The sequence below is a fragment of the Astatotilapia calliptera genome, chromosome 17 (assembly GCF_900246225.1).
Source record: "Astatotilapia calliptera chromosome 17, fAstCal1.2, whole genome shotgun sequence".
NCBI lineage: Eukaryota > Metazoa > Chordata > Actinopteri > Cichliformes > Cichlidae > Astatotilapia > Astatotilapia calliptera.
Genome location: NC_039318.1, coordinates 3,193,655 through 3,206,656, shown reverse-complemented (window position 1 = coordinate 3,206,656; position 13,002 = coordinate 3,193,655). Strand labels below are relative to the sequence as shown.

General features: G+C 41.1%; 1 protein-coding gene across 13 annotated transcripts in view; it reads right to left on the bottom strand.

The window, feature by feature from the left end:
• Window positions 1-13,002, bottom strand: part of nav3 (neuron navigator 3) — a 415,168-nt gene that overhangs the window by 120,481 nt on the left and 281,685 nt on the right. For all 13 annotated transcript variants that reach the window (XM_026148165.1, XM_026148166.1, XM_026148159.1 and 10 more), the window contains one exon: window positions 10,520-10,572. In XM_026148165.1, coding sequence (XP_026003950.1) covers window positions 10,520-10,572 — 53 coding nt within the window. The remainder of the gene's footprint in view (window positions 1-10,519; window positions 10,573-13,002) is intronic.

Genomic DNA, 13,002 nt, shown 5'->3' with positions numbered 1-13,002 from the left:
GAGAGAGTTCTGTCCTTCAGTAAAATGCCTGTCTGTAAGCTGCTTCTAACTCGCCACATTCAATGTGTCTGTTTTACTTTATTATGCACACCATATTAGATGTCCTTTCTGTTACTTATCTCGTTTAATCCTGTCCTCATTTAAATCATTTCAAATATCTCTAAAGACTGATACATATAACTATTTATGACAACACAATAAAACAACCTATAGAAGAAAAATAATAATGGGAATAATTCATTGGCCTAAAACATATGTAAATGGGTCCCACTTAGTAAGTTGTGATGCCAGAAGTCTTACAGGAGTCTTAAAAAGCGAGTACCAACAATAAGGCTGTGTTTTTGCTTCTGAACCTAAAATAGTGGTTTGAGAAACTCTTCTCAAGGCTGCAGAAGTCACGCCGCAGCATCTTCTCTCTTCTCACCCGCCACAGAAGATAAAACAGTGCTGCAGATTTTACAGCAGCCTTTCACAGATGTTGAATGTCAGATATGATTTAGTCTGCTGGAGTGGTCAGAATGTGGCCATAAATTTTTACTTTAAATTCCTTGAACTATAACACCACTTACAGCAGGTCCTGTTTTTTTTGTTTTTTTGTTGTTTTTGTTTTTTGTTTTCTGTTTCACTGGTTAATAAGGACAAGCACAGTGTGGCTGTTTAGGAACCAAAAGCTGGGTGTACACATTTGTGGTTAAACCCCAATAATCTGCAGAGATGTGACATGTTATAGTAGGTCCTTTGTTGAACCGACTTTGTGATAAATCAGCTGTAATCACAAAGAACTGCTAAGACATTTAAATATTCCCTTGTACAAGCAGTGAGTGGGCACTACTTTTAATTGTGTAAAGCCAGTGGAATGAAAACATAGGAATCACATGACTCCCATGCAAAACTACTGCTAAAATCATGAATTTTGACTCTGTAAACACGTGAAACACAGTTTTTCCTTTTTCCTTTGCAAGGCTGAGCATACTACAAGCTAGCCACTTTCTGTTCAGGCAGCTAGGAATGAAAATGATGCTTAAGGACCATTTGCAGCAGTGACACATCCAAAGTCATGCAGCCCGTGGCTCCGGAAGGTGCCAAGGGTCACTGAGGGCAGGGAGGTGGATGAGGGAAGCTACTGTAACAGCACAAGCTGAAGGTTGGCAGTGAGTCATATGGTATAAACGTACAGAATAAGACAGATTGAAGAGTGACACGAGAAAAAAGCATTAAAGAAACCCATGCAAGCAAAAAACAGGTTAAGGACAGGGTGAGTGAATCGGTAGAGGACAGCTATTCCCAAACTGAAACAATCACAGGGAATACGGGTCGGTCGAGAAGGGTTGCAGCTGGTATTTCACAGTGAAACAAACTGAGGCAGATCAAAGTTTAGCAGTGCTTCACTGTGCCCATTTAACAAGCCAGCTCTTCGCTCCCTTACAGAACATTTGCCGATACCATTCAGCTATAATGAGTGATTAAAAGCTTCCAATTGAGACAAGTGAGCTTGTAACGAGCCCCAAGGTGCTCCATTTATACCACAACCATGTGAGGGGGTCCGTCGATGCCCAGAAAACAACAGAGAAAAAGACATATGCCACACGGATGCTTCAACACATATAAAGAGCAGAGATAGATAAGCAAATATTGTTCATCAAAGCACAGATGCTGGGGCATTTGGGTCTCTGCACCTGATCCAGTAAAAATTAGATCAAACTTAGACCTTTGGTCCCGAGTTTATTTTTGATTTAGTCATCCTGAAATAGATTGCAGATTTTCACTATTTCACTTATAAAGACCTGCTCTTACTAGATTTCTAGTTCTGTGAATGCATACTTTGCTAAAAGCTAAACAATTCCTCAGACGTCCACATGAACACGACAAAATTAGCTCGTTACATAGATGAATTATAAAGATTAGGAAACACCAAAAGATGCCTCTAAAATTATAAGTGGCGCAAATACCCAGAGGTTCAACCCGATATCACAACAAAGCATGTAATAGGCAGTAGCAGTTGCAGTAAGTTTCAGTGGCAACAGCTGAGGGAGATATTTTATTTCAAGCCAACATGAAAATAATCACAGGAAAGTGTTTAAACAGACATATTAGCTCCCTTGCTTAATGGACTCTGACGATTAAAGGCGTGGACTGTACTTCATGTTTTTTGCTCACTATCGACTTTGTGGCTTTAAATATATCTCCCCCTGCTGGTAATGCAGCTTCTGCATTCGTATCTGCTTTATATTTTGAAGAGGCAAAGCGTGAAATGGACACGGTGGACCGGCATCTCTAATACATGTTTTGCTGTGAAACCGGGTTGAGAGGTTTCTATATAAGCTCTGCGTCACGTGTGTGACTTTGTTTTGGCTTTGATGGCCCATCAAAGTAGAAGCATGTGTTGCACAGCTGTGTGATGATGATTAGTTAGTTCACTACTGCTGATCAAAATTACAGTAGTGATTTTTCCCACTGATCAGTGCCACTCTGAAACACAATATTTCAAATATCAAATGTAGTTCCAGCAAATGTTAGCTTCTAGTTGAGTGTGCACCCTGTACAGTGATCCTGGGTGCAACCCTCTTCTGAAAAGATTATTACTACTATTATTATTCTCAAAGGTGTTACCTCAGCCTTTGATGCAGAAGGTATTTATTGATGTGTTTTAGATGTTTGTCCTATGGGTAAAAATTGGAATGTGAACCCTTCTAGTCACTCTCTACCCGCTCTGCCATCAGGGCATACAGACTGAACAATAAGAATGAAATATATTCGGTGTGGATGTAGCTTCAGCAGCTTAAACGGGCCATCTGCCTCCTCCTCCTTTACTCGCTGCCAGTCGCCGGGCATGCAAAATGACATCAGGGATGTTTCAGAAACCCTGAGTTCCCATCATCCCTTTGTCAGTGTATTTCCAGACCAAATGACTCTCATAATAGGTTAGTCGTCTGACAGCCAGGGCTGCTGTAATCAAATCAAAGACCAGAAAAATACTGTCACACAAATGCCAGTTGGTTTTGCTTAGCAGGAACCCAGGCCAGGAACTCAAATTAGGAACACAATCAATTAGAAGCAGAGATTAATAGCGAGCTGTGCCGACGATGAAGCGTCAGGCCAGTGAAGATAATGCCACTGAGCGACTCGTGCTGTTCGTCCTTGCGTCTGGCTGGTGTGCAAGCTGCCAACAGATGGAGCCCAGATGAAACTGGTGGACTTTTATAGTCTCCAAGAAACCCTAGATGCAGTTAACCCTGAATTGCAGCACACACCCAGTCTAATCATGAGAGAAAGGCTAAAACGCTCAAAGTATACATTTGTAAATAACTATGCTGATCAAATCATATCTGGTTCATTTATAAGATTTGTAGTCACTGACTGCATAGATTTGTGCCATGCAAGCAGTATTGTTCCGGGTACCGAAATGCATCAGTGATTGGATGAGTGGGTAGTTAGTTAAAAACGATCATTATCTTTTAACTGCTCATCTAGCAGCACTCAGCTAATAATGTTATTTTGTCTAATACTTTAGTTAATGACCAAATACTTTGAGCAAACCAGCTTCAGCTAGACAGTGTATGTGTTTGTTAGTGCATCAAGAATTTATTATTTATTAAGAAATGTAAGGAAGCAACTTTTCTACTATAGTGTAGCCATTCTGAGCATGTTCGCCACGACATTTAAGCTGAACATTTGACTAATTTAAGCTGTTGTGTTTACTTCAAACTGAGCACTCTTTAAAGGTTAACAGCACAGAAATCTCATGGTTATGATTTGTTTTTATGTAATTAAAAAATTGCAAATGTCTGTTGCACATCACTAAATAGAAACAGTACTTCAGATACCAGTCAGAGGAGCTTACATTCCCTCACAATATATTGTGCTTTTTAAAGCACTTTAAAAAATGACAAGCAAAAAGACAAAAATTGTCTGAGTAGCAGCCTTTTTATATCACATCAGATTTCTTTTTCCTGAAGAGTGAAATGCACTGTATTCTAGCAGACATGCAGTGCAGTAAAATCTGACTGTGTACTGCAGTTTGACGCAATCACTTCAAATTAATCAAAAGAGAAAAATTTGCATTGTGAAAACTAAAAATATTGAGGGAGGTCCAGAGCTGCCAATAGCCAGTCTAAACATGATCCACGACACACTTGAAAAGTCAATAGCTCAAATGAAAAGCAGTACGAACGAGTTGATTAGCTTGGTGAGTTGTTTGATGGAATCTTTCCTACCAGGGCCCGGACAACCTTCTCCTGACTGATGCAGCAGCTCAGCATCTTTGTATTCATTCATGTTTGTTTTCTCCTGACATCCATTGCTGAGGTCGCTGGAAGCCACACACACGCGCGCGCGCGCGCACACACACACACACACACACACACACACACACACACACACACTCCCTGAGAAAGTCAAACTGCACAGTCATCCGTATTGCAAGGAAGCACTCAGTGGTTTGCTAATGATGTCTGTCTATAATGAAGTGGATTAGTGTTGCAAGGCTTTAATATTTTCTGCTGAATGGGCCTCTTCTGCCATCCCTCGCCTGCCGTTCTCGTGTTTGAGCTCGATTCTTCTGAGAAATAATTTTGGGGAAAAAAAAAAGAGAATCTCTCGCTCAATTCAAAAACCTGGGTGTGCATCTAATTTCTTTAGATGTCTGTACAATTATGAGAAACTGCACTGTCAGGGGGCATGAGGTTTTACATGACAGAGGGAGAGCAGCGCATGCCGCAGGTGAGGGAGATGAACAAAAACCCTGTGTGAGCCCTTTAATCCACAGAATGCATTTACAGCTTGACATCACAGGCATTTAGCAGATAGATGTCTCCCAGATTCAAAAATGAAAAGAGCATTCAATTCACTACAAGTATACTGGGGTGAAGACTATAGTGGGAAAAACGAAACTGGTAATTCCCAAACCTTCAGTTTCTACTCTCTATTGTTATCACAAAGCAGAAAACAGGTTAACAAAGAAACTAAAGTGCACTTTGTTGGGTTGACAGCCTCTTAGTATTAAAACCCAGTTGTTACAATCTCTCATTATCTTTGCTGGGTACTGTAGTGGCTGCAGATGTTCCTTCTGAGGCTGAAATCAGTAGCCCGCTGGATACAGTAGTGGATGGTATGGTCAGGTAGCCTAGCACTACTCTGTATTAACTAACATATTAACAAACAAGAAAACTGTTTTCCATTCCTGGAAGCATTTGTTTTACAGTACAGATGTGGCCACAGTAGAGGTCTGATATAATTTGCTTTCGCTTCACCTGCAAGTGACAAAAAGGAATCTGTATGCATTATTAAAATGATTAAGTCCAGGATCAAAGCATCTAAAAGAGGATATAAGAGACATGAGAATAAGTGTAACTATAACTTCAAGTGTATTATTTAAAAGGTTAAGCTTAACTGTGCTTCAGCTGTGCTATTTCCATCTCCATTTCAGTGTTATGCATGAGATAAATGGAGGCTTTTGTTATACACTGTATTAGTAAGGCGATCAAAGATCAGACTCTTTAACATATTGTTCTTAATGAGAGCAAATTAGACCAGTGAAGAGAACTTGAAAAGAGTTTCTAATAATTCATACTTCCACTGTTCTTCAGCATATTATCCCACAAGCCCATGAGCAGTCAAAGGTAATACCCTTTAGTCTTGTAATTATAAGGGCCAAGAACTCAGGGGCGATGGAAAGGGACTTCCAGTGTGAGAGGTCAACACGAAACGCAAAGACTGTGAAATCTATACTCAATGGAATATACTTTAAATTTTACCCTTCACTTGTATGATAAAGCATGCTTGCATGAAATAACATGAGAAGGGGGAAAATGACTGGACTGTACTGACTGTTTGTAGAAGATAACTATGAAACGCACATTTTACACAATTCACTTCAAAGACCAAATAAATATCAACAACATTTTTTGTTTGTAACAAAACAACAAACTGCTGGAAGTGACTGGATTTCAACTGACCTGTGGCCCTTTTTGTATTGTGAACAAGGATTTAGAGGGGAAAAAAAAGAGCGCATTATGTATGTAGATTAGCAGACGAGCTTGCAGATGCTGATGTCGTGCTGGTTTCTGTTCATCATCTTCCAGCAGCTGCTCAGTTGGCCTCGCTCCACTCGACAGAGCGCCAGCGACCTACCAGTTAGAGAAACAGGCTTGTGACTCCAGGATCACCGCCTAAAGTCCCAAATGAGGGGGAAAAGCTGTGCAGAGGAAGTAAATCAGACTCATCTGTCCCTCCACTGACAGCTGTTGCTACTGTCATGTCTCTGGCCAAGGCGTTTAAGCTCCAGGTGTAAGGTGGCCAGTGGCAGATTTCCAAAATTCACAGCTCATGTCATAAATACACAGCCAAGAGTGAGGAAAAAAATAGCTTGATATGGGGAAAAGTTGTCAGTGAGTAACTTATGTTTCAAATTAATGTTAGTGGTCGAGCTCGCAGGATAGGCAACCCAAACAACATTGTTTTGCTCTCGGAAAGCCACCATATGTTCAAGTGTTATCACATTTATCTCTTAGGGTAATACAGTTCATTTGGTGAAGCCAAGGCAAAAGCAGTTTGCAATCTGGGATCATGTTCATACAGACAAAACATAAAGCAGCCAATGGGCAAACCTGGACTTGATCACTGCTACGTGAACACACACATTAGACTGTGACTTCTGTTTTTAGGGCCCGAGCACCGAGAGTGCGAAGGCCCTATTGTATCTGCTCCGTTTCTTCTTCTTCTTATTATTCAGGCAAAACAACGGCCTTTCCGAGGGCCTAAACATGGTCAAAAACTCATGAAATTTTGCACACATGCCAGGTCTGGTGAAAAATTGTGTATTTTAATGGTTTTACATATGAGCACTGGGAAATGGCTCTACAGCGCCACCTATGCCTTGTTAAATGCAGCCCTACGACCACATCGTTTGAGCTACATGTATGAAATTTGGCACACATGTGTATCATGCCAAGACGAACAAAAGTCTGTGGGCCCATTGACGCAAACCCAACAGGAAGTCCGCCATTTGGACGTGAAGGTGACATTTTGGCTCTAATTTTGCCAGTTCCATGCCTCGAACTTTTTCGAACTCCTCCTTGGGATTTGGTCGTATAAGCTTCATCTTTGGTCAGTGTCAACTACACACCTGGGCCATGTTAAATTGCAGAGCTTTTGAGTTTTCACAATATGGTGAGGCCGTGGCGCCATGGCGAATTTCGATGTCTCGCCATGAAAATCTTATTGCCTCTCATTTTGTCATACATTTTCTGACCTTGACCAAAGTGAACACATATGATAAGGCTCCACCCCTGAACATATTTCAACTGCCATATTTGACATCAGCGACAGCGCCACCTAGTGGGAACAGGAAATGTCATGTTTTACACTTTGGGGTACAGTATTGTGATGGGTGACATCTGCAGCCTCAAATTTCTCCAGGAAAGCCTTAAGAAGTTGGTCTTGGGTTACAGTGAAAACTGTGAGTTTTCGCGAAAGGGTGTGACCCCAGCAGAATGGCGAACTTTGATGTCACGCCATGAAGAAACAAATTGGTATAACTCAATGAAATCCAGTCTGATCAGTACCAGACTTTACAGGCATGATGTCAGACCCGCCCTGAACGGATTGATGTGCCCATTGTCGGGAATACGCACAGCGCCACCTAGTGGCAACAGGAAATGTCATGGCTTTAATTTTGTTGTACTGATTTTCACAGGTTCATCGTGGCCACCTCAAAAGCGGTGAATATCACAATCAGTCCTTCATGATGCTTTAGTGCGAAAATTGTGACTTTAAACTGAACGGCGCACCCTGGTGGCAACGCTGTTCACCATGAACAATGAAGTGGGTTTTCAGGGGCTTGGAAAGTTTAAAAAGTCTTGAAATTTGGTGCATACCTCCAATGTGATGAGGGCTTTTTTGCTATGTGATCATTTTCATTGAATATCCCAAAATGGCTCCACAGCGCCCCCTACAAAATTTCAAAACCACAGCCCCTGCTCTGTGTTTTATCTATGAGTCTGAAACTTGGTAAGCTTATGGAAGATATTAAGATGTACAAAAAAGTCTCTTGGAGCAATATCCCAAATCCAACAGGAAGTCAGCCATTTTAAAATTAATGTGCAATTTTGGCAACAATTTCCCCTCTTTTCAGGCACCGTTCTTTGACGAACTCCTCCAAGGGATTTCATCAGATTGATGCGATCTCCAGTGTGTGGAATCTAAAGACCTTTGTGATGTTAAATTGCGAAGCTTTTTGCATTCAGGGAAATGGGGTGGTAATGGCGGCACGTAGTTTCAATCACTCGCCAAAAAGCAGTAATCTGCTGTCAATCAAAAACACAATGTTCAATCTCTCCCAAAGGTCATAGGCGTGATGAGACTCGAGCTCGGAAATGTTTGTTATGCCATTTGTCAGTAATAGAGCGCCACCTAGTGGGACGCCTAACTAATCATGAATGAATGAGATGAAATGTTAGCTGGTGGTTAAATGCATGAATTCCATCAATGTGACATCAGATCGGACGTGCTGGTTTCAGGTGTTGGGCGTGGCTCGACGCGCCGGGGGTGCGAGGGCCCTCATAACGCTGCTTGCAGCTTTAATTAACTTTATTTTTCATAAAGTTTTAATGAAGTAAGAACTGATTATTAGCGTTGTTTCACAATACTTTGAGTCTTTTACAATCTGAAACGGGACCTGAAAATTTAACTGTACATGAAAAGAAAGACAAAATCATAGAAGCTGCATCCACCTGACCATGAAGGTTAGCGTGAACTTAACAGACTCCTGCTTCACTTTACACACATTGGTGCTTAGAGTGCTTTGTGCTTAACACGTAATTTAAATGTAAGATTAACATGATTTCACATATCCTAATTAGCAAGCTGCTATTTTACAGTATCTGCCATTGTAAAAACCTTCAAACACTGCTAGGTGGCTGCATCGTTGTAGAGTTGTTTGTATGTGCGTGACAGATATTTCCTTCCTTTCTCACTCACTCTATAAGCAACTGTGCTTCCTCAAACTTCTTTTTCCCAAGCTGGCCAGACCCTCTGCAGTCAGAGCAGGTGGTGGATCAATGGGCTTAGTAAGCGACTGGGACAAAGAGCAAACTGCACGAACACACACAAACACCCGGAGCGAACGCTGGCGTATCGAAACACATACTTGCATTGCTGCAGAAGCTTGCCCTTAGTGACCAGTGCAAGAGTCTGGATTCAGCTGTTTCCAGGCAGGACTAGAATCATTTTATGTGACAAGAAAAATACATTTGCAAGAGTTTTATTTTTGCAGGTTTTAACACAGTGAACTCTCACACACATTAGGGGTCTGCAAGGTCTTGATGACTCTAACGTTTTCTTCCTTCCTGGTTCTTTAAACTTGTTTTTCCAACATAGTGCACAGTCTGCTTTCACCACAGCTGGACTCACCATGGAACAGCTGAAAACTGCTGTGTGAAACAAGTTGTAGAAATATGTTTCGGTTCATTCTGGTAATGGGATGCTTTTGGGAAGAAACAGTGATTTTATCAAATAAATGTTCTTGCCTTGTGTGGAAGTCCATCTGTTAAAATTGATCCATATGAGAAAATAGCACAAAGAGACACTGTGGTACACCTATGACAAAGGTTGACACACAGAGGACACACGCCGTTGGGACCAAACACACTCGTCGCCCCCAGTGTTTTATTAAGAAAGCAAGCCAGAGCAGCTAAAACTGCTTTAGTCACTTTTAATGGCAGGAGGGCAGATGCCAAGGGCAAACCAACACTACATAAACACTTAGTCAACTCTGGTTAAAGTGAGGGGTAATTATCTCACAGTGACGAAAATCAGCGGTTATGCAGCCGTCATCTCATTAACAGAGGGGAAACACGACACTGCCAACACCACTCAGCCACAGAGCAGCCAGAAATACAGATTTTTCAAAATGGCAAAGAAGTCCAAGATGAAACTGTTTTTGGTCAGTTGGTCAACTGCGGTTAAAGTGGTCATCACCATCTTTGTGACCAGAAAAACAAGAGTCATGAGGGGCTCTGATCATATATGACTCTTATTTACTGTTAGAAATCTGTGGCTGGGTTCAGGAGAAGTGAGACTTTGCTGTTGGCAATTCTTTCACCACCTCTTGTATATGCAAAGCGTATTATAAAGGGAACTAGTTGAATCAGTTTTACTACTACTGCTAACTAGTCAGTCTGCATTTAAAAATCAGCACAAAACCAACAGATTGCAAACTCAAACCAAGTGTGAGTACTTTATACAATGTAACTTTTTCTCACTCAAATAATATATGAAACCATTACTTTATCTTAGCTCTTGATCACTTAAATCCAAATAGAAGTGAGAGCTGCTCATGACAACACTGTCTCTGTTAATATATTTATATCCACAGGTTTATAATGCTGTCAGTCGCTGTTGATGAGGGCATCTCCTAAATGCTGCCAAATCTGTCTTACCAGATAAATACTCTTCATTAACAAGCCGCTCTCATGCAACAGTGCTTTAAAACAATATAAGAGTTAGGCTAAAATGCACTCACCATTTGCGACTGGCTCCTGGGGCTGCTATTGATATCCTCCACCTTCTCATTCGCTGCATGAGAAAGGAAATGAAGACATGAGATTTTTACAGTAGACCCATACTGAAATTTAACATCCTGACATCCAGGGACTTTTGAGTTCAAGGTAAAAAATACAGCAGGAAAACTCTGAGATTAGCGCTGGAGAGTGCATGAGTGAGTGCGTGAGCGCACACGCGCGAGTTAAGGTGCAGATCAACTCCGGAGAGGTCTGGGAAGCAAAGCTACCTAATTCGTCAGCTGCCGCCAGAGAGTTACTGACAGGCCAGCTTGGCCTCATTGTCTGCAGGAGGGGTAAAGTTTCAATCTGTGTGTGTGTGTGGGAGAAAGGGGGAGAGAGGGAGAGACGCTGGCGTGAATGTGAGAGTAAGGAAGTGAGACAGGAGAAGATTTAGTGAGACAGACTGCAGAAAGGAAGAAACTAAGCACATAGACAAGAAAGTGTGTGTGCATGTGTGTGTCTGTGTGTGTGTTTAAAAGAAAGGAGAGAGAGTCCCACACAAAGTTTTGCCAAACTGATGAAGATGGAGAAAAAAGGAGAGAGCAAGCTATGACAGATGCCAGAAGAAGAAAAAGACTGTGTGAGAGAAAAGTGTCTGAAAGATGCTAATACTTTATTATATAAGAGCCACTGCTGGGTAACTTACTTGAAAAATGTGATGAATTACTCATTATTACTGTGTGGTTTCAGGCAGCTTAGCCAGTTGTCAGTTTGGGAGGAATTTACTACCAGCAGCTAGCATGGCAGCAGGGACTGCATTTGGCTGCTGAAGTCCTGCCCTGTGTTCAGGGTCTAACCGAATACAGGCTTATAAGCAGCTCATTCAACACTACATGTGTTACTGCCGTCCAAAATAATGCATAAGCTGAACAACGTCAGGATGGCACTGTTTGTCAGCGTCTTTGATAGATGATCCTTTAAAAATGTCCTGACATGTGTGTGAAAACAGCTTGGTTACTTGGTCCCTTCTCGCTCTGCTACGTCAAAGCTGAGGCGGTGGTATGTTTTTACTGCTCTTTGTCTGTCTGTCAGCAAGATTATGCAAACACCACAAAGCCAAATGTCAAGAAACCTGGTGCAATGATGCTCCTGTTCTCTATTAGGATTATTGGAGGTGGATTTTTAAATAATCTGGTTGCAAAATTAAATGCCATAAGCCAAAGAAGCCATGCCAACATCTTCAGCTTGCTTCCTTAATTTATTGCCCTCATTGAAGTTCAAATGGCTGTCTAAAGGAATGAAATGCATGGGAATCAAATTAAATCCCAATATTTCAGAGATCATTGCCACTAATTTAGAAATTCTATTAGATAAAATCAAAAGTTAATTTGGATAATCAGAGCAGGATACAACTCACACTGTGGGGAAGGTAAACAGGAAAGATGATTATAGCCCCACAGATAAATTATACAACTGTCATGGATCCACTGTGTATTCTGCAGCAGTTGTTATTTGGATATAATAATACGATCAAACAGTTTCTTTGGAATGGAGGAAACTCTGGACAAAATTAGCACGTCTATCACTGCCACACGTGTAGGATCCTACAGCACGTCATCGAAATGGCAGAGCTGGCCAAACACTGGACTGGGAAAAATTCAGTTTGAACTGGATCTTGATTGAAAGAGAACTTCCCTCTCCCTTTACTCCTTTATAAGTATAAACTCAAGCTATGAAGCAGGAGTAAACCTAATTTTATGACAATGTGAACAAATATAATGTATTGTATAAAAATGTAGAATCTCTCCTCTATGTGGTTTAATACCAAAATAAGAATTGGTATAAACAGACTATTTGTGGGGCTCAGTGGTTAAGAAATTGTGTCAAAACTGATGGTTTCTTCAAAGAAGGTGATTTTATTTTATTTATTACACTCAAGGAAAAACAGAATTTGGTGGGATCTGGTAATTTTTGGAAACGCCAACAAATAAGGGATTATATAAGAAGAAATATCCAGCTGCATCGAGGAACTATCCCAATGCTGTGTCATTTACAACTTCCAACAATATACCACAAAGCATCCTCATGGTATGAAAGGTGTCCCTGGACAAACAGGAACATCAGCAGTCTTAGGATAACCTGGGGGGAAAAAAACCTTCACGTTCCATGATGAGTCATCGGAGAACATTATTTCCAAAAGCCGGAAATTTGCCAGGGAAGCCAAAGGCGAATTTATTTAATACAAAATAGTTGATATTACTATCCTCGTTCCCTTACATAAAATGGTTTTGATTAAAGATGGTTTATGCTGGAAATGAAGGACTGAAAGAGGCACTTATGTGCATGCATTTTGGGAATGCTGCAAAGTATTTCCTTTTTGGAGAAGATGTTTGGGATTGTATGGACCACCAATGTCAGCAAGGCTCTGGGGTGCCTTACTGCAGCTGAATAGGTTTGTTGTGAGAGCATCAATGGTGTGTTTTGTAACTTGTGCCAGACTCTG